The 23,398-nt window shown below is 41.1% G+C and overlaps 1 protein-coding gene across 3 annotated transcripts in view; it reads right to left on the bottom strand.

Moving 5' to 3' along the window:
- Window positions 1–23,398, bottom strand: part of LOC134531657 (G1/S-specific cyclin-D2-like) — a 68,522-nt gene that overhangs the window by 21,989 nt on the left and 23,135 nt on the right. For all 3 annotated transcript variants that reach the window (XM_063367428.1, XM_063367430.1, XM_063367429.1), the window contains exon 3: window positions 189–351. In XM_063367428.1, coding sequence (XP_063223498.1) covers window positions 189–351 — 163 coding nt within the window. The remainder of the gene's footprint in view (window positions 1–188; window positions 352–23,398) is intronic.

Here is a 23,398-nt window from a genome sequence, read left to right as displayed (position 1 = left end):
CAAGAATTGGTGGATGAAAAATTAAAACAGAATAGAAAATATACGAAGGCTATGAATACAAAAAAAAATTGATACAATCATTTAATTTACAAATTATTTTTAAACCAATGCTTACTAATAATAAGAACCTGATAGCAACAGACGTAGTTGATGTTGGTATAAAGCCCTCGTGGGGCGCGGGGACTCACCTCTGGCAGAGATGGCGACGAAAGTCTGCGCGTGCCGGATGATCATGTGTAGGTCCCAGGACGCGTCCACGGGCAGCTTCCTCAGGATGTAGTGCAGGAAGTCTTGTGGAGTCACAGCCGCGATGTCCCACTTCAGCTTCACGAGCACCAGCAGCTCCCACATCTGCGGCCAAGTACACAGAGCACCGTCAGCACACACTAGTTACCTTTCTACATCTGCGGCCAAGTACACAGCCCGCCGTCACTACACACACTAGCTACCCTTCCACATCTGCGGCCAAGTACACAGAGCACCGTCAGCACACACTAGTTACCTTTCTACATCTGCGAACAAGTACGCAGCCCGCCGTCACTACACATGCTACCCTTCCACATCTGCGGCCAAGTACACAGAGCACCGTCAGCACACACTAGTTACCTTTCTACATCTGCGAACAAGTACGCAGCCCGCCGTCACTACACATGCTACCCTTCCACATCTGCGGCCAAGTACACAGCGCGCTGTCCGTGTACACACACTAGCTACCCTTCGTCATCTGGCCGTCACTTCACACACTAGCTACCCTTCCACATCTGCGGCCAAGTACACAGCGCGCTGTCCGTGTACACACACTAGCTACCCTTCGTCATCTGGCCGTCACTACACACACTAGCTACCCTTCCACATCTGCGGCCAAGTACACAGCGCGCTGTCCGTGTACACACACTAGCTACCCTTCGTCATCTGGCCGTCACTTCACACACTAGCTACCCTTCCACATCTGCGGCCAAGTACACAGCGCGCTGTCCGTGTACACACACTAGCTACCCTTCGTCATCTGGCCGTCACTACACACACTAGCTACCCTTCCACATCTGCGGCCAAGTACACAGCGCGCTGTCCGTGTACACACACTAGCTACCCTTCGTCATCTGGCCGTCACTTCACACACTAGCTACCCTTCCACATCTGCGGCCAAGTACACAGCGCGCTGTCCGTGTACACACACTAGCTACCCTTCGTCATCTGGCCGTCACTACACACACTAGCTACCCTTCCACATCTGCGGCCAAGTACACAGCGCGCTGTCCGTGTACACACACTTGCTACCCCTCGTTATCTGGCCGTCACTACACACACTAGCTACCCTTCCACATCTGCGGCCAAGTACACAGAGCACCGTCAGCACACACTAGTTACCTTTCTACATCTGCGAACAAGTACGCAGCCCGCCGTCACTACACATGCTACCCTTCCACATCTGCGGCCAAGTACACAGCGCGCTGTCCGTGTACACACACTAGCTACCCTTCGTCATCTGCGAACAAGTACACAAAGCGCCGTCACTACACATTCTACCCTTCCACATCTGCGAGCAAGTACACAGCGCGTGCACCTTGAGTTCGTGATAAACACTGCTAGTTTTTCTTCCGGATGCGTCCTTGTTCTGTGGCCGTGCGGCGCCAACTAACTCGAAAGCGGGAGCTCCATGCACGAGCATGTAGACGACACTCACTCATGACGACAAACGCATCGCGTTACTTCAACACAGCCTGCCGCTGCGTATGTTCCCTCCAGTGAACGTACTTCCGGACTGGAAGAAGACACTCAACATGGCTGGCTGAGCTCGAGAGCTGGCGGTTGACTCGTTGCTGCGCTGCCATCCTCCGTGCTACATTATTCAGGCTCCCGCGCCAGACGGACGTCTTCAGCCGCGGCGACCGCGCCGCCTCCAGAGGACGAATTACCATGCGGCGGTCCAGCCTCCCTGCTGACACTCGAGCACTGCGCACTGCGCCATCTTCCTCTTTGGCTTGAAACGCACGGCTTCGGGTCTTCGATGACGCCCAACTAACCACCATGTTCAATAAGAGAAGCACGCTGTTTGAAGGGCAGCATGGTAGTAACATAGCTTCCCGTGAAATGGTATGTTCTAGTGACGTAATGGATGTTGATTTTTAGGCCAATGCAAATATGTATTCAGTTTTCAGATCCTGGGTTGGTGCGAATTGTTGGCGCGACTGACGCTCGGCCTAGCGTCACCCGCCAGTACTACCTGTGTGCAAGCCACACACATTTATCACCGTTTGCTTTTTATTCCTGGAAGTGCCGAACTGATCCGAATTAAGCCGATCGTTTGTTTGTTTGTTTGTTTGTTTATTTGACGGAAGATCGAAAACAGGTACAAACGAATTTTCATCAGGTTACAAGTTGATTAGTGACTTGTTAATATGAGCGAATCAAATTCTAGTGAAATATGAAGTTATTTTACACACTTTCCGATACTGAAAGAGCTAGTGCAAGCCGTGTAACAAGGAATATTCGCGAAAAGGAAGAACTACAGCGGTATCATAAATCATATGCATAAAACTGAGTTAAGGACCAGAACAATTCGGAAAAAGAAAACAGGATCAGAACACTTATTTAGCATCGTCTCCCCACCAAAGTACTAAATCTGACATGTGAATGTCAGGAATGTGTCGAAAAAACTTAACAGTGGAATAATAAATCCGTAAAGTCTTCGACAGTTGACAATTTGATAAGTGAAATGATTGCACTTTTGTGTCTTATATAATATTGTGGCGTAGGCTTTGCTACGCCCAGTGATTTGGTAATTATTTAAAGTATTTTTCGTTATTTTTCTACGTAGATTTATTTCATTATTTTGATAACATTTCTCTTATTTATTTTCTTTAGGTGATTATTAATACTTAAGTTAAATTTTTCTGAAGCTATAAAAAGTTGGAAACTGCTTTAACAGAAACCAGAAAGGTCTATAAAATGTGAAACTAGAAGTTATCAGTTTTTGGTTTGAAAGACAGCTTAAGTTTTGAGTGGTAATCATTTGCTTATTTCCTAGTGTGAGCGTAGAAACGATTTTAGTATTTGTTTTCGTGTGTGAGCGGAAATCAACATCACGTGTGGTAGCACAGTGTATAAAGATAGTAGGGGGGGGGGGGGTAAGAGAAAGGGAGGGGAGAGGAGTTGTGACTCGCTGTCAGCTGCGAGACCTTGGCCCGGGCAGTCGCGGGCCCGTGTTACGTCATTGTTTTATTTTTTCGCATTTTTCCGAAACAAAAAAAACTCTTGTTTTATGCATAGACTTGGAATGATTTCTGCGCGTTTTTCGCACCACGGCCGATGCGAATTAATTAGAGCTGGGTATCGGGTGGATACCAAGCTTCGTTGCTACCAGAAGGAAGTTGCTGGCAATCAATGTGACGTGGCTACGCCTTTTGTGACCAGTGAATTTGCGTGAGCCGTTCCTTTTCACGCACGCAAGTACCTGAGTCGACGCATCAAACTGCAAGTCTCGCCCCAGGCTGTTTCCTGCTTGAAACGACCCTTACGACACGCCTGGAGAGATTCGTGGCCGTTTTTACCTTTTTTGAAATTTGCTCAAGATATTGAACTTTGCTTTAAAGAAGCCCTGCAGACGGTAAAATGCAATGCTACGCGGCGGACTGTTTGCCCTGAACTTAGTCACGAGTTTTCAGCCATTATTTTTGTAAATTGTTTAAGGAAACCTCTACAGTTTAATGTTTATATAATACGTGAACTTTAAAACTAGTTTCTAAGCCACAAACGTTTAAGAAACTTTTTAATAAATGTTTTTTTAGTTACATGAAGGAATGTAAATATTTGTAAATGTATGTCGTAATATAAATGGATCCTAATTTAGATTTAAGAGTATTTAACGCTGCTGTCATGTTCACAATAGATAGTTTAAAAAGCAAAGGTACCTTTTTAAATATTTGCCTTTCGCCCTTACGGTATAAGATCACGCGCGCGATACATATTTTAAGTGGTATATTTAACCTCTTATATTTCTGTATTCATTTTAATTGCCTGTTTATTTTAAATCAGCTCACTGCCTGTGTATATTATAGAGTGTAATATTAATTAATGTATTTTGGCAGTTATTAGATGAACATAACCTTTACCTTAGAGTATTCCTGCATTTCGCTACTATCGCCACTCCTGTTTTGATTCAGCATCTATTTGAGACTTAAAAGATCGGTCATTTACATATTTCGGCCCGTGCCCTTTTAGTTTCAGAGCAGCTCTTAATACTCATGCGGCTTTTAATGACTTTAATATTTACATTTTATGATGTCGCTCATTATTGACGTTCCTGGTTAGGGTGTGGAAGTCACTCACTGGTAGTGACAGTAAGTGACTTCAATATTATTTTCACATTTTAAAATTTTTAAAAAATATTTTTTTTTATATATTCATAAGCACAATATTCGCATGGATTATGTGAATGTCAAGAAATATGCGAATATTAGTTACATCACCTAACTAGCTGTTAGCGCTAATGATCTATCGCAAAAATGTTTTCCGCCAACAATAGTCTACGACCCGTTGTAACTTCTTGTCACTGTAACGGTTGGAAAAATATATTTTACACTGCGCATAGTTAGTTGACAGCGAGCCACGGATGTTCTGAATTGCAGCGTGTGCTGCTTCCTCATTGGCTGAGTTGCGAGCGAAACGAGCTTCTGAGTCGACAAGAGCCCATAAGAAACGTCCCTTCGCAAATATGTGCAAGGCGTAATCAAGCCTACCAAACATGCGAGATGTACCATCATCTTTAGGTATGACGCAACGCTAAACTTTCGCCTTGTGCGCTCTGCATTGGGGTCTACGTACAGAGAGAGAGTTGGCCTTGGACCCACCCGTGTCGGGCGCCCGAGGCATGGCTCACACTGCGCCATGCAGCGCAGGCAGAACGTGGGACAGCATGGCAGTTCCCACAGGCGTCGAGTTGTCGCGCTGCTCGGGTGGACAACAATGTCCTAGGTACGTCACTAGCGCCTACACTACTAGGTGGTACAGGGTGTCTGACTGCATCCACCGGTTAGAAGTAACCGTCAGTGACAAACAGTGTTACCAATGCTTAGAGACCTTCATTTGGGGATAGGCTAGAATTCAAACACATAGACCTCTTAAATAATTTTGCTATTGGCTTACTGTTCATCTGGACGAATCTCAACCAGTTACAAACCCTCAACCAAAGAAGGATCGAATCACAGTCAAACCAGCTGAGACGACTTACAAGTCGGCAGCCAATGAACTTGCGTTATTTGCCCGAGTGTACAGGGGTATGTGCAGTCTATCCTGAAGGCCATCGAAACCGCGAATTTTGCAGGTCTCTAGTAATGCTCCGTTAGTCCACGCTGCGGCGCGAGTGTCACGTGACTCGCGAAGCACAGGCTGTCGGCAGCGCGAGTTGAGCTCGGAGGCATAACGCGATCATCTGCTACGTGAATACGCACTTCCAAATGCTTTCAATTGCTTCATTTGCACGTTTTGAGCAGCGAACTGGCTCGAAGCAAAGCTGTATTGATTGTTCCAGCATGAGAAAGGCATCGCGTTAAACCAAATGAAGCGTACTTGACCTGCGCCACTATAAATGTAACTAATACTTACGGTCCACATTTTTATTGTAAATAATAGAGAAAGTATATAAGACTGTACACTGAGCACCTGGCTTATGTTTAATTGAAGTTCCACACCCACCGCGAATATTGTTGCTGTAGAAAAATTATTTCATTTATATAATTGGGAGTAATAAAACTTCAATAAAAGTGTGGAAAATAAAATATAAGCGTTATTTCTAATTATTACAATGAAATAATATTGTTTGAGCCACAAAATGCGCAGTGTTTGTAGAACTTCATTCAATTAAACTCACGAACTTAGAAAATAGTTATACTAAAGAAAATCTTGAATTTCATAATGACTTGGTTACACTGTTGACGTACGCAAAGAGCAGGTTGTTAATCCACCGCAGACTAAATGCTGAAGGGCTTATTACCCAATAAAACCGTCAAAATCGTGCTGGAGGTCTGTCGGAGCCCCGGCCTGGCGGGTAGCTGAATGCTACCGTTCGACGGTGTTGTAAGTAATGGCGAACTCGTAATTTTCTTTCACCTCTTGTAACATCTGGGGGCGTATTTCAAACTTGTGTTAGGATGACTTAACGTTTTAATTCTTTCCAGGAGTGCAGGCAGTTTGAAGTATTCAGTAATGTAAAATTTCTTTCGTTAATTTTAGCTTAAGGATGGGTCGAGGTGTGTGTTAAGAATAATCATGTTATTTTAAAAAAATAATACTCGTTCTATTTTATTTATTTCAAAAGAGTATTTAATATTTTTTTTGTTTGTTACCAGAGATATTTTGACATGATTGACTTTATTTATTTATTTATTTATTTAATTAGTTATTTATTTACTTTTGTGTTGGTCATAGTTTACCAGAAATAAAACCTGAAACGATGTGGGATAAATAATATTTTTTTTTCTTTCAGTCAACACCCTACACCCCCTGTCCTAAGGAGGTTAGACAATCACTGTACCAGCTCTACTGCTACCACCCCCCCACCCCCCCTAATGTTTCTTTTGAGTGACATTTGTGTTGATCTTGTCCAAGTTTTATATTTTATATTTTTCATAATAGTGGTGAAAAACTATTTTATACTCAACAGTTTTAAGAAAATCTGTTTAAATATTAACTGTAAATGACAAATCGCAAGTCGCGCGCAGAAGACAAGAATCGGCCCATGGAAACCACCTTGAGCTAAGCAAGTTCCAAACGTATTGCGCACTTTGAGAATGCAAAGAGCAAAGGGGAGGGGTGCAGGTTGCAAGTGTAGACGCGAGCAGGGGGAGTCCCCCCACGCCCCTCCCCCTGGTGGGTAGCACGAGGCAGACAGGTGGAGGCACGTGACCTTGGGATGCTGGGAGGGCGAGCTGTGCACACACATTCCTGGCCGGCCAGACACCCGCTGCAACCGCGGGCTTGTTCTGTACCGGAGCCATCGGCGTGGCACTGCAACTCTCTCTTTCCAGTTCACATTAGCGCTGTTGCCAGATGTATACCAAAGAGCACAACTACTTTAGACACAGCTTCTTAAGTTTTTTTTTGAAAGTACAAAACATATCTGAAAATAAAAAATTGTCATGAACATTTTCAAAACACATTTTCTTTTAGTATTTCATCAAGAGCATCGTTTTTACATTTTAAAAAGTTACTCAAAAACACCATCAATATTAAAACCATTTATGCTCTTAATTTTTTTTTTCCTATCATTTAAAATAAAATTTGTTGCTGTTTGGCCCTTCAACATAAATAATTCATTAGGTATAGTGTTGCTAGCAGTGACGGACTGCTATAGAAAGTTTCTCTCGTGAATAATAATTATTGGTTTAGAATTTATATTTTTTTCTTTCAAAAAATGCACAATTGTAATAAGACTGTCAAAAGACATTTCGTAGACTTAAATAATAAACGAAAATTGACAAAAATTATACTGTCAATAGTATACCAAATTATTATTTTTTAATGTAGTGCAATCTAAATGTTTACACCGCGACAGATAAGACACGGCATGTAAAACTTGTGGCGGGTTAGCAATGTGCATACGGAGGTTACCCGCGCAAATGGAAGTGACTGGTCGCGCGAATGTGGACTCTCTGGGTGTGACGACCGGGAGTTCACTGCATCCCTGTACCGCCTGCTGCCGTGCCCGCTGTGCTTTGCAACCACGCCGTCGTAACTACTGACGCTAACCATCTCAGCTCTCAGTTGTGGAGCGAGCTCACTCTGCCTGCACTTGCACTCGCCCTCTGGGGTTTACTGTGAAGCTGCTGGGATAAAACTGTGCGATACGTACATATACCGAGCGGCCGACATACGACATTTTACAAATACGTGGCAATTATTGGGATATTATAAATAACAAAGACGTATCGAACATGTGGTATTTGTGACATACTGCACATCGCGATGATTGCGATATCTACGTTTGGTTATTGCAGGTTATAATAAGACTCTTTCACATGCACAGGTACTATTAGCACGGTTTACAATACCTATATGTATTCCCAAAGCAGTCGCACTATTGGAATGTCCCTAAACTCAATTGAAGTTACGAACATATACAAATGTACGTGAAACTTTTCATGAATACTTGTCATATCCCATACGTTTGTGTTGAGAAAAAGGTAAATAAATGCATAGGTAAGTACAAGCGAAATCATCATGAGAAATATATTATTTAAGATACCGATAGCGCCGATGCGTTGTCATCAATTTGCGACATTGTATCGATAAGACTTGCCCACATTCTAAAGGTACTGATAGTGGGATATGGGTGTACACACTTCAATGTCGCGGCTCATTGGTCGGGACTCGAAGAGGACGCCCGCTAGTCTGGAAGAGCCGCAACCACCGCTACACAACTGCTTCACTGCTTGGATGGCAGGTCAGAGTTCACGTTTGGGTAAATAACATTCAATCCCTTACTCCTTCCATTTCATAACTAGGGAACTACTGCGAGTCACTTTCAATCGAGGAGGGAGAAAAGGCAAGATCTCTGACCACGAAACATTTTTTTAATTATTACCTACTTTGATGATTAGACGACACAAGAAAAAACGTTTTAATTAGTTGTTTTATTTTAAAGTAACTACTTTACGTTCAGTACTTTTAAAAAAAAAAGTCACTTCATACCGTGTATGAGTGAGTGATACAATACGTGACGTGTGCTTGCGTGAGAAGGCCAATACAATGTAGACTGGTGTTGGTGGTGCGCTGCCCCAGCTGGTGCGGAAGGGGGGGCTTGTTTTCGGGTGACGAGGGAGGGGGGGGGCTGACAAGGGGGGGGGAAGGGGCAGCAGACCCCGGCCGGGCGGTCAGGAATGTGGGCGGCGCGAGAACCTGTTGCCCCCCCCCCCCCCCCCTCAATGGGGGGCGCGTCTCAATCGCCGGCGAGTGCCGCCCGCGCGCCCCTTAATCACAGCCTTGTCACAAAGTGGCGGGCTCCTCCTCTGTGAAGCAGGGAGAGCGGCTCTCGCCCAGTTACCTTTGGCGGTCCGCCCCCTGCCGACCCTGCCTGTTCCCAGGCCGGCATACCTGCGCCCGGCTCCGCGCTCCTTCAGTCTCGGCCATCCTTCAAATACGTGTGCTTTTTACAACTTCCCGCGTACAGCATGATCCCAGCTCAATAACAACTATTTGAAAGCTTGAAATATATGTGTGTGTTTTTAGTTGGCAAAACTTGCTCCCAACGACCACGTAAATCGGGAAGACTGGAAACTCCAACGTTGTTTTTTTTTCTGTACCCGCATGCAATCACTGACTACACTGTGATCTATGAATATACAAATGAAGTAACGTGAATTGAAAGTGCGTGACGATAAGACTGTATTGAGAAAAAAATCGACTGTTAACTGTTATATTAAGTTCGAACATAGGCGCTAAATAACTTATCATAATCGCATAGAACTGTAATCATAATTAACGACTCAAGACTTGTTTATTGCCACGATGATCGGTACAATTTCAGGACGCTGAAAGGGTTTCTACATTATGGACTACTGACTACATTATTCCTGCCGATTTCATTTTCTTCGGTCATTACACAAGCGATCAAGTAGTAACATATTACCGTAAAAAAAACTCCACATTTAATAAACAATATTATATAATAATTGTAGTTGTTTACTACTATTTATTATTTACTTCATACGCTTAATTCCGTCGTTAACTTTTCAGCTATTATTTAATATACGTAGAGACCTGCAAAATTCGCGGTTTCGATGGCCTTCAGGATAGACTGCACATACCCCTGTACACTCGGTCAAATGACGCAAGGTTCATTGGCTGCCGACTTGTAAGTCGTCTCAGCTGGTTTGTCTGTGATTCGATCCTTCTTTGGTTGAGGGTTTATAACTGGTTGAGATTCGTCCAGATGGACAGTAAGCCAATAGCAAAATTATCTAAGAGGTATGTGTTTGAATTCTAGCCTATCACCGAATGAACCCGCGAATTTTGCAGGTCTCTAACGATATGTATTACCTGTCCTAGCTGTAGTGGATTTGAAGCACTACTCAAGTGACCAGCCGCTGCTCGCTCGAGACTGACACGCCGACCACCGGACAGCCAATGGCGCTGGACCACACACAACACCGCCAAGTGCACGGCGGCGTGACGTCACACGCTGGACCGGGACCCCACCAGTAGGGGCATGCAGATTTCGCGAAAAGATTCAGAGACTAGATGATAGTTAGGGACCGGAAAAATTCGCGGGTTCAATGACCTGCAGGATGAACTCCATAGTTCTACGTACACTAGAGGTGGGTCGAAAAGTATCAACCTGATACTTTGGCACTGATACGCGCCTGTATCAGGAACGGCAAACGAGTACACTTGAAAAGTATCAAGAACTTTAGTATCAGTTCAGAATTCGCCTGGAACAACACCAAGGCCAATGTGCGCAGAACCCGATCGCAGATGACGGACACTTGGGCGGAGCTTGTGAAAGGGGAGGGAGCAGGAACGACGAATAAGGGATAAAGAAGGGAAATAATGTAGGGGAGGAAGCGCAGGGGAAGGCGTTGAAGGAGAGGCGCAAAGCGAAATTGTTACGAGTCGTTTGGTTATTGTCCCACATCAAAGTACGCTCAGTGCGCAGTGCGTGCACAGTCTCGTTCAATAATAAAACTAATGAAATTTTAATATTAAAAAGTACATTAATACAAGATGTAATATTTATATTTGTGCACCTAACAGCTATGAAAATGCAAATAAATTCTCAGTTGACACTATTAACAAATGTAATCAACATTAGGACTTTTTTTTTCCGAAAACAATTAGTAACTAGTGTTTTCATACATTAAAAGATTACGATTTTATCAAAAATTAAAAATAAAAAAAACAGATACTCACATTAGTGAGCATACTATATCAATGTTTACGTTTCAAATGTTTCTTCAGATTAGTCGATGATGATTTATAACTCAGTTTTTGTTTACACAAATTACAATTAGCAAACTCATTATTTTCCGTAAAAAAATTCCACACAAATGAAGTGTTTTTCCTGCACTTATCCATTCCTTATTTCACTATAAAGATACAAACTACAAAGCATGACAGCCCGCAACAATGTACATGGTGGTAATTAATACACGGCCAGGACGAACTGCAGTGAATGTTGAACTGATTGATACTGGCTGTATCAGGAGGGGCATGAGAGTAACAGAGGTAGAGAATTACCGGGCGTGATAAATAATGTATCAGAGACACCGATACCTTTTTGCGCTGGTGATGACGGCACGGAGGATGTGTACCCTGTAACGAGAATGCTGATACCTTGTCGCATCCTGGGACCGCTACTGCTCTGATACAAAAGTATCAGATACTTGTAACTAGGTACATTACTGTATCAGTATCAGGAAGGAACAGATACCGAAAATTGCTGTAACAACACACCTCTAACGTACACTCGGCCAAGTGCCACCCACTCATTGGCTGCTGTCTTGTGAGACGTCCCAAGTAGCAGCATGTGATTCGATAAAGCTTTGGTCGGTGTTTCTCACTGGCCCAGCGTCATCCAGGTGAGTTGTGAGCCAATAGCAGAGGCAGCACTGAGGTATAACTGTTTGTATTTTAGCCTATCGCGAAATGAATTCGCGAATTTTTCCGGTCTCTAATGATAGTTAAAACACTGTAACACAGCCTGTGTTTCGTGATTGGGTGAGTTACTCCCAGGTACATGTCGATTGTAACAACGCCAATCACAGTGATTCATTGCGGAAGTAAACGTGTCCTGGGTGGCTCGGTCAAACAAGGCAACGATTTCTCTCGCAGACGGCTGCCAATCACACGGAAGAAACCACAGGTGCGGGTATACCTTGTTGCAGTCTAATAAGTGCTCAGATCTTTTCGCGAAAAATTGCCTGCCCCTACCGAAAAGACACACGACACACACGTGCGAACGCCATGTTCGGGGCACGCGCATTCAGACAATCACACCGTCAGAAATCTTCTACAGTGTTCCAACTGTACTGATCACGTATGTGTAGAGACCTGCAAAATTCACGGATTCATTGACCTCTAGGATATACTCCACAGTCCTTTAAATACTCGCGGAAATGACACCTGTTCATTGGCTACTGAAGCGTGAGACGTCTCAACTAGGCTGTCCGTAATTCGGCACTTTCTTGGTTTAGTGTTTCCCATTGGCTCACAGTTCCCCGGATTAAATGTGGGCCAATCGCAGAAGCGGTACGAAGGTATAGTTGTTTTGATGCTAGCCTATCGCGAAATGAATCCGCGAATTTTGCATGTCTATACGGTATGTGCTATACGAGCCGTGAAGACTGGACGAAGGCCGGGTAGGGTAATCAGCAGTGCACAACCCGATACGCCGTGCTGAGGCCTGCCGGCTCGTCTTGCTTCTGGGGTGGCAGCCCTGCGACAGTTGTGGGAATACCAGCGGAGCGCGGTTCACATGGGCACGAGGCCGTGATTCATGGCAGGAGATCGCGGGCGCTGGCGCCCGACGATAGGAATGTACCGTCTAACTGTTCCCGTGGTCTGACGGAAGAAAGCTGCTGGCAGGTCAGTTGTCAGCAGACCCGCCGGGTGCACGGTACACATCGCATTCACCGCTGCTGCACTTGCATGGGCCAATGAGACCTCAGTTGCGGTACAGTAACGCCCATGATACGCCTCTAAATGAGTAAGCCTTGTTAGCAAGGAAACTAGTGTGCCAAAGTGTCCATAAAAATTTCCAATACTTTTCCCTGGCTATACCTGACCAAAATTTCAAATAAATTTCCCTGGTCATTTTGTTTAATAATTTACTTAATATGCAAAAAAAACCTCAACAAATTAAACTTCAAGTAAGGTCGAATCTTAAATAATATTCAAAGGGTTATTATTGGGTATTAAATGCAGGTAAGATTCAAAACAAATTACGAAACGCACACAGTTGAAATTGAAAGCAGGCATCAAATCTCGACATTGGTGTTGACATGAACATGTTCGCCACGGAGCAGAGCGCAGGAAGCTCTGCCATGCACAAGCACCACGACAATGGGAGGGTGTTTGTGTGAGGGGGAGGGAGCGAGTATAGCCATTATATCACTTTTTACTATTAAGTATTCTTTATAGTGGAATTTTGGAAATTTAAAGAGAAACTATCACAAAATCTTAGGGCAAAGTAGACTTTTAGTACTCCGACATTTACACAAATTTTTAAGTAATGATTTTGCTACGGATTTTATATTTTTTTAATACTTTGTTGTTTTAATATACTTTGTTCATAAGTCAATTGTTTGATTTCGTTAATTAAAGTCATATATATATATATATAAATGTTAATAAATACATGAAACACACATAGCAAAGTCTGTATGAAATACATACTTACAGTTACAAGCGTGTAAACTAGAATTAAATATAGACTGTACTTGCCGCTTCTGTGTATGAGGGCTGTAATATGCAGGAAGGAGGGAATAAACTACTGTAGCCCAGCGAGGATTACAATAATACTTCCGAAACGAAATTAAATATTTTGTAGCCTTGTGTAGCTAAATATTTCCCTTTAAATTTTGGACGGGTTAGTCCATGGTGTGAAGGAGGGAGGGGGGGGGGGGGGGCAGGCTTTCACATTCCCGGTGTGACGGACGTGGCCGAGATAAAATAATAATACTTAAATAAACACACCTGAACTTTAACTGTGCTGCTGCACAGTATGTTTTTACCTTAAATCGGTTCACCACCATATATTTATTTCAATTTTTTAAATTTTACTTTCACGTTACACAGTTTAATTTAGTACACAACAAAAGAAAACATAAGAAAGAACACATCGCCGCCCTTAGACTCAAGGCAGCGAGATACATGAGGGGCATGAGGGGCATGAGGGGCATGAGGGGCATGAGGGGCATGGCCGCTACGAACACCCGGCTGCCTGATGACTCGCCGGACTCCACTACACCCGCCCGGGTAACTGCGCAGTACTGGTGCGCTCACACTGCCGGCAGTTTACCGGGCAATACGAGTGAAGTGTCGTGCCACACTTGTGTACAATATAAGTGACCTCGACACTGATGTTTGGATGTTTCAACTGAACTTGAGAAGACCATGGAGTTCATAGAATGTTCTCGCTGACCAAAGGAAAATAATTTTAAAAATTTCCCTTCATCTTCTCTCATCTCATCCCCCCCCCCCCCCCCCCAATATTTGGAGCAAACTTAACACAGCGCATAATTTCTGTCATCTGTCTATGGCTGCAACAACCGGTGAAATCCCGGACGAACATGGTGAAGTGTAGAGACAAAAACATCCGGTTCACTGGAGCCGCCCAAGTGCCGATCAGTGCTTGCCTGCGGGTCGATACACGCCCCAACACTCCGCTTCTGGGAGACTACTTGTTCTGTGCCCTGGGTCCGCGGCAAGACGGGAGCATCGCGGGGCCTACCGGGCCGGCGAACAACCAAACCACCGCGAGATAAGACCACACGCTATGCGCCGCGGTCGGCGGCCAGAGACAATAACATCCGGCCCCGTCCACACCGTCCACACCACCCACCCCATCAACACCGTCCACACCACACCATCCATAAGTCAATGCCGTTCACAGCAACCACAAGTCAATACCCTCCATACCACACCGTCCACACTGTTTGTTTTACAGCTTCATTTTGCATATGTTGGTAACAACGTTAAGGAAGTGTTCCACGTTTGTGCCTCCAAGTTCAGCGAATAAATAACCAAAATGTAGTCTTTGTTTTTGTGGTTTACTTAAATGCGTGGCATCATTCAGAACGAAAGGGCAAGTCTGAAATAAAAACAGCTGAAGATAATAAAAAAAAAATACACGTTCTCTTCAGCAAATTCTTAAGAATTTATCACCACAAGTTGAACTTGATGTTCCAAGAACAAAAGGGGAAAAATTGCAAGCGTTACAGAACTTGCTCTGTCAAAAAAAACTGATAAATATTTGTGTAAGAATTTTGATGAATATTTTTTTGCTTGGGGCAACACGTCATGATTGTCAATTGTGGTGTAATAACTATCAGTCTACCAATGTTGGTACAGGACTTAAAAATTACTTTATTTTGTTACTATAATTTTTAAAGAAGCAACATCTATAAAAATAATTTGCATTAGCCGTGAAAATTAAACTAGATTATTATGAGCTGGAAAGGCCTTCAGAGGACTCGAGTTTATATTTTGCTTTATATGCAACATGTATTTTTTTTATGTTACAATCATATCAATAACATTTCAATTTTTTTAAGAAATTATGTGAAATTATGTCATTTTTACAAAATTCTTCTAAATGTATTGTATTTGCCTTCTGGCAGTACTCTTTAAGATTTTTAATTGATAACTAAAATATAAAAAACTTATAATCCTCTTAGCAAAAAATTTGAATCACAAGCATCAAATATAACACTTAAATGTATTTTATAAACTACAAATAAGTAAACAATATAAGACGAGCAAAATAAACTTTTGTATCCATTAGATAAACTGCACCCTTTTGTTTTATAACCTGTATTGCGCCAGAGGAGGGTTAAAGTTATTGTTTCAGGCTAATACAATATACGTAATTATTAATAATCTTAGAATTTTTTATCAATATCTTTTAAGTGACGAAATTTTTATACATTTAAAGAATTTTTAAATCAAAATGATGTAGCTAGCCGTATTTACTTAATTCTTATTTTGGGTAGGTTTGCCACAATGTTGAAAACGGAACTTTTTAAAACCAATTACGTAAAAATATATATATATAAATTCAATATATATTTTATTTCATTCCAATAAAATAGCGTGATTGCAAGAGAAGGAATGTGTCAGTTGGTACGACGCAAGGAGCCGCGAGGCCCGAGCAAAAATATTAGGGGGGGGGGGGGGGGGGAGAGGCGAGTCAAGCGATCTGAAGGCGACTTCATTCACGAAGCGACATGCGCGGCTCTGCTCGCTTGATGAGAGGGGGGGAGGGGAGGTATAATGGCGGCGGGCGTGTGTGAGCGGCACAGGACGGGCCAGGCCACCCGCCGTGCGCGGTACAGTGCGACCACGTCAACCACGGTGGCCCGGCATGTATAGTGCGACCACGTCAAAAGCTATTCCTACCTAGGTGGCCCAAAATGTATAGTGCGACCACGTCAACAGTTCCTACCTACAGTATTCTGCGAATTATGTAAACACAATGATTTTTTTCGTATGTATTGTTTATTCGAAATTAAAAAAAATTCTTAGAACTATAAACAAGGCTTAAATACAATAATTATTTAATAAGGAATATGTCCTATCTTTGCTTAAATCACGGCTTGAACTCGGTTCGGCATTCCATCTACTACATTTTTACAACTATTCTTGATTGCCTCCTCTCGAAACCATACTTGAACTACTGCTTCCACCATCTTGATTTTCGTCGTACAGTCCATCTATTGTAATCTGGTCTTGCACATCGCCCACAAATTTTCAATGGGATTGAGATCTGGCGAATTTCCAGGCCAGTCCAAAATGCTTATCTTCTTGTTCTTGAAATATTTCACCATTTTCTTACAAGTATGGCATGGAGTTTAGTCTTGTTGAAAATTGCATTTCCGTTGACTTGAACTTTCTCCAGCTCCTGAACCAAACATCGATCTAGCATTGCTTTATATTTTTACTATTCGTTATTCCTTTTACTGGAATAAGTTTGCCAGATTCCGAGTATGAAAAACAGCTCCAGAACTTCTTGATTGGATGTTTGATTGATTGTACAATATGGGCTGCAGTAAGTTTTTCATTCACCCACTTACAAACGAATTTTGATCGCTAGCCCTGCACTAGAAAGTGTGTGTCGTCTGAGAACAGCACCTTCGTCCAGTAATTTTTGGTCCAATTGACATCTTTTTTTGGCCCTATTCAGTCTTTTTCATCATAGTTGCAATAAAGAGGTTTTTTTTTTTGTGGCCTCATGGCGTTTCTTCCACCTTCCAATATTCATCTGCGTACTGTAATCATGGACTTTAACTCCAATTCTTTCAAGATCTTGTTAGAAGGTCTTAGCTTGTTTTCTTGGGTGTAATTTGCTATTACGCATAAGGCTCAGAAGGCTGGCATCTTCTCGAGTGGTCTTCCTTTTTCTTACACATTTTCCTTTGCGCTGCACTTCAACAGATCCCGTCTCTCTTCTGCTTTAATAGTTTATTTACATCACCCAAACTTACACCACATTCCATTGAAATACTTCTATGTCATTGATGTATACTCACGAAGGAAAATGATATTTTGTCATTTTCTTAGAGTAATATCCATGATACCAAACAATCGTAAACATCCTTTATATTATCGAATATTTTTGCAAATTATAAAAAATCTGAGACTTAAACATTTAACATATTAAAATTGTACAGGTTTTTAGCGGTAAATAATGACAACCATACTGTTATGATTTACCATCAAAATAACTGCCAGAACTGATATAACAGTGTTCCCATAACCAAAATACTAATTTTATGGTCGTGTTCACATTAATTTGTACAATACTGTAGGTGGCCCGGCATGTATAGTGCGATAACAACAGTTTCTTCAACAACTGTTACTTCCTTGCTATGCTGCACATTAGTATTAGTATAAAATAAAACTTACACTATTACCAATTTAAGTATCACTCTTGCCTTCCAACAGCTGCATCTACATTGTTAAAAAAAAAGTTGATCTTCAATTTACGAAGAACGCTGGTTACAAATTATCCACGGATATCAGTAAAATTATGAACACTGAATTAATTCTCTTACTTGGAACGTAAGTCTAAAAGAATATTCTTGGTACACCAACAAAACATTCAAAAACTGTTTAAGTCTGCAGCAAGAACAATCTTATTTCGTCCAAGTGTGTGTCCGCCTTTGTTTAGAACGAACATACAACACAGAAGTCCTACGAAGATTCAGTTACTTGAAATCACGAAGAACTCTTCCGTTTATTTGTGTTAAAATTCTTCGTCGCGAAGTCCAGGTAATTGTTAACAGCGTACAAACCTACCTCGGACACGGAAAAGAGCACAAGTGTGTCCGGTGCAGGCGTGCCCAGGGCCGCCAGCGGGGGGGGGGGGGGGGGGGGGGGGGCTAGCGGGGCATACGCCCCGGGCGCAAAGCTGTGGGGGAGCGCCGAAATCGCCGGCTTGCATTGTTGATTCCTACTACAACTGGTAGTGGGTTCATACATGGAAGTTACAGTAGCACAGAAACTGTTTAATGCAGGTATGGAAAATGCTTAACAAACACAATTTTTCCGTGGGAGGGCCCCCGGACCCAGGGACGTGGGAACCGGGGGGGACAGGAGGGACTTGTCCCCCTGAACTTTTTGGGTGGAGGGGACTGTCCCCCCCCCCCCCCCCCCCCAACTTTCTAGACCGTGATATTTTTATTTTATAATATTATTCTGCCCAACTTTATTTGTAATTTCTTCACTAATCAAATTTTATCTTAAGGAAACAATAATAATTTTAACATCGATGTATCCAATGGTTAGATACAAAAACTGCTTAAAAAGCGCTATTTTGCACTTTTAAAATCAAAATTTTCCGGTGGAGGATCCCCGGACCCCCCCGTCTTAGTAAGAGGGGAATGGGTTTACATGACATCAAAATCATTAATTGTCCCCCCCCCCCTCAACTTTATGAACACAGTTACGCCAATGCCCGGTATGGTGTGGTATGTGAAACAGAGAGGGTCACGCCCCGGGCGCCAGAGACCCTAGTCAGTCGGCCGGAGGGACAGTAGTAGCCCAGGAAACAAAGGTTTCAACCTGTGAAAAATTTGTCCAAAGCTGAATTTTTGCACAGCGGTAGAGTCGACTATGCTTAATAACATACCGAAAGTTTACCGCTGTAGACCTTGTGCGTATCACTGAAAATTTGCAGTTAAATCCTAGATGACAGCGACTTGCAGTAGTTCATTAAAATGTTTCCCATTTTTGCACTTTTTACCGTAGACTCTCAATAGCTATATGAAAATAATCTTAAAGCACTACTACTCACATTGATAATGAATAAAGTTCTAAAAGTTAATATTAAAGGTAAGAAAAAAAATGTTAAATTAATGAAATAAGTTTTTTTACATCAGTCAAGGCAATAAAAAGACAATTCACTTACAAATAAAGGGTCTTACACAAATATTTCTTTTACAAAAGTTGTTGTATAGTTCTTAAGCTTTACAGGGACATATCTCTCAAAAGTCTAGCTTAATTTATAGGATCACTAGAGACTCCCGAGCTTATCAATGTCGTCTACGCACTGCGACAGAGCCACAGCCGCAAGCGCTGTGGCCACTCTCACTCCCACGAAATCGAAGATTTTTAATCTTTGTAAAATTTGCTCCTAACTGAAATTTAAAACAGTGGTAACATTCAAGTTTTTTTTAGCAACATTTGAAATGTTTACCTCCACAAACCTTGCGCGGAACACCGAAAACGAGAAGATAAGTCCTAAATAATACTTTATTGACCACTCAACAATATGGCACTATAACGTAATTACTATAGTATACTTTCAGAATAGCAAACCAAAACTTACTCAAAACATTATTATCAATGATTAAATTTAAAAATCTTTCATTACGTTTGACTAAATATGATATTTATTCAATAATATTAGAAGAGAGGTGTTCTGAAAAAAGGGCACAAACGAAAATACGTATTACAAAAACACGTAGAGCCCGATTTGAAAACATTAAATAAAAGTAGTTGCAAAGTTCTTAAACTTTAAATTAGTTTATTTGTTGAGAGCTTGGTACAATGTGTCTGACCGCTAAAGCGATCCGAGCCGCGTAGTGTGTACTACTGCGATGTTGTCGAAGTAGGCTCGGGTCGGGACGAATTTCGCTGTAAAGAAACAAAGGTTTTTAATACATGGAAAATTATCCCAAAGAAGAAACTTTGTACAGTTGTAGAATGAACATTTCTTGGTAACATATCAAAAGTTTACCGATGCAAACCTTGTGCGTCACGCCAAAAACGAGCAGTTAAGCCCAAAATGTCAATTTTTTGCAACGATCCACAATAATGTATATTGCAAATGCAGTTTATGGAGTAGACTGACAGTATGTAACCCAAAATAATATAAAAACATTGCCCTATCTGAGTATAGTGATAAAAAGTACGAAGTTTAAACATCTTTCTATAAAATAGACAATTTAAATCATTAAAGTTAACGAATTCACTTTCATTCAATTTTTAGGAAATATAAATACATTTTACATAAACTTAAAGAGCCCAACGTGGAAATCGCTTAGAGTAAACGTTGTTGCATATTTATTCATCTTTAAATTGGTATATTTTTTAAGGGTCTCATACAATTAGTCTGACCGCTGAAGCGATCCGAGCCGCGTAGTGTGTACTACTGCGATGTTGTCGAAGTAGGCTCGGGTCGGGACGAATTTCGCTGTAAAGAAACAAAGGTTTTTAATACATGGAAAATTATCCCAAAGAAGAAACTTTGTACAGTTGTATAATTAACGTTTCTTGGTATCATATCAAAAGTTTACCGATGCAAACCTTGTGCGTCACGCCAAAAACGAGCAGTTAAGCCCAAAATGTCAATTTTTTGCAACGATCCACAATAATGGATATTGCAAATGCAGTTTATGGAGTAGACTGTCAGTATGGAACCCAAAATAATCTAGAAACATTGCCCTATCTGATGATAGTAATAAAAAGTACACAGTTTTAACATCTTTATATAAAATAGACAATTTAAATCATTAAAGTTGAGAAATTCATTTTCATTTAATTTTACGGAAAAGTTAATACATCTTACATAAATATAAAGAGCCCTACGTGAAAATCTCTTTCAATAAACGTTGTTGCATATTTATTCTTCTTTAAATGGGTATATTTGTTAAGGGTCTCATACAATTTGTTTGACCTCTGAAGCTATCCGAGCCGTGTAGTGTGTACTACTGTGAGGTTGCCGAAGTCGGCTTGGGGTCGGGACGAATTTCGTTGTTAAGAAACAAAGGTTTTTAATACATGGAAAATTATCCCAAAGAAGAAACTTTGTACAGTTGTATAATGAACGTTTCTTGGTAACATATCAAAAGTTTACCGATGTAAACCTTGTGCGTCACGCCAAAAACGAGCAGTTAAGCCCAAAATGTCAATTTTTTGCAACGATCCACAATAATGGATATTGCAAATGCAGTTTATGAAGTAGACTGACAGTATGGAACCCAAAATAATCTAGAAACATTGCCCTATCTGAGTATAGTGATAAAAAGTACGAAGTTTAAACATCTTTCTATAAAATAGACACTTTAAATCATTAAAGTTAACGAATTCACTTTCATTCAATTTTTAGGAAATATAAATACATTTTACATAAACTTAAAGAGCCCAACATGGAAATCGCTTAGAGTAAACGTTGTTGCATATTTATTCATCTTTAAATTGGTATATTTTTTAAGGGTCTCATACAATTAGTCTGACCGCTGAAGCGATCCGAGCCGCGTAGTGTATACTACTGCGATGTTGTCGAAGTAGGCTCGGGTCGGGACGAATTTCGCTGTAAAGAAACAAAGGTTTTTAATACATGGAAAATTATCCCAAAGAAGAAACTTTGTACAGTTGTATAATGAACGTTTCTTGGTAACATATAAAAAGTTTACCGATGCAAACCTTGTGCGTCACGCCAAAAACGAGCAGTTAAGCCCAAAATGTCAATTTTTTGCAACGATCCACAATAATGTATATTGCAAATGCAGTTTATGGAGTAGACTGACAGTATGTAACCCAAAATAATCTAGAAACATTGCCCTATCTGAGTATAGTGATAAAAAGTACGAAGTTTAAACATCTTTCTATAAAATAGACAATTTAAATCATTAAAGTTAACGAATTCACTTTCATTCAATTTTTAGGAAATATAAATACATTTTACATAAACTTAAAGAGCCCAACATGGAAATCGCTTAGAGTAAACGTTGTTGCATATTTATTCATCTTTAAATTGGTATATTTTTTAAGGGTCTCATACAATTAGTCTGACCGCTGAAGCGATCCGAGCCGCGTAGTGTATACTACTGCGATGTTGTCGAAGTAGGCTCGGGTCGGGACGAATTTCGCTGTAAAGAAACAAAGGTTTTTAATACATGGAAAATTATCCCAAAGAAGAAACTTTGTACAGTTGTATAATTAACGTTTCTTGGTAACATATCAAAAGTTTACCGATGCAAACCTTGTGCGTCACGCCAAAAACGAGCAGTTAAGCCCAAAATGTCAATTTTTTGCAACGATCCACAATAATGGATATTGCAAATGCAGTTTATGGAGTAGACTGTCAGTATGGAACCCAAAATAATCTAGAAATATTGCCCTATCTGATGATAGTAATAAAAAGTACACAGTTTTAACATCTTTATATAAAATAGACAATTTAAATCATTAAAGTTGAGAAATTCATTTTCATTTAATTTTACGGAAAAGTTAATACATCTTACATAAATATAAAGAGCCCTACGTGAAAATCTCTTTCAATAAACGTTGTTGCATATTTATTCTTCTTTAAATGGGTATATTTGTTAAGGGTCTCATACAATTTGTTTGACCCCTGAAGCTATCCGAGCCGTGTAGTGTGTACTACTGTGAGGTTGCCGAAGTCGGCTTGGGGTCGGGACGAATTTCGTTGTTAAGAAACATGGAAAATTATCCTAAAGCAGAAACTTTGTACAGTTGTAGAATAAACGTTTCTTAGTAACATGTCAAAAGTTTACCGATGTAACCTTTGTGATCACACCAATAACGAGCAGTTAAGTCCTAAATGATAATTTCCCAAACGATCCACAAAATTGTGTTTCGTAAATAATTTAATAACTCTATAAATACTTTTTTTAAGTAGGCTCCCAGTATACAGAAAACTTGGTTTGTCCTCAAACGCCATACTACTACGGTAATAGGAATATGAAATCACTACAGACAAGATTTTGTTCCGTTTACTATGGTGAAACCAGAGCTAACCGAGAAATGACCGAACGTCCCGGAAAGTTGTGATATTTGACGATATTGCGCGAGTAGCACACCCGTACGTGACTAAAGAGAATGGATAGTTTCCTTAGCCGTTAGGATTTCTGGTACGAACACCCTCTCACAGGTAGCGTCATAAAATACGGTCAAACTCTTGCAAAACCATCCACCACCGCTCTTTGCCACTAGCAATCCAACGACGTCAGCTAGGCGCTGCACTCAAATACATTAACTTATTTTAAAAAAAACAATATGTAATGCTACCTATACGTTTTACAACACAACTCGTGTTTTATTTATTTTCTGAAAAAAACCCTATTACTATAGGAATTGGTTTTTTAAGTGAAAAAAACTCAGAGTACATTTACGATGTATCGTTTTATTCTATTTTTATGTAGTAAACTGATTTTAA

The sequence above is a fragment of the Bacillus rossius genome, chromosome 5, assembly GCF_032445375.1.
Source record: "Bacillus rossius redtenbacheri isolate Brsri chromosome 5, Brsri_v3, whole genome shotgun sequence".
Classification (NCBI taxonomy): Eukaryota; Metazoa; Arthropoda; class Insecta; order Phasmatodea; family Bacillidae; genus Bacillus; species Bacillus rossius.
Note: the sequence above shows the minus strand (reverse complement) of the source record. Positions and strands in the feature narration are given on the sequence as shown.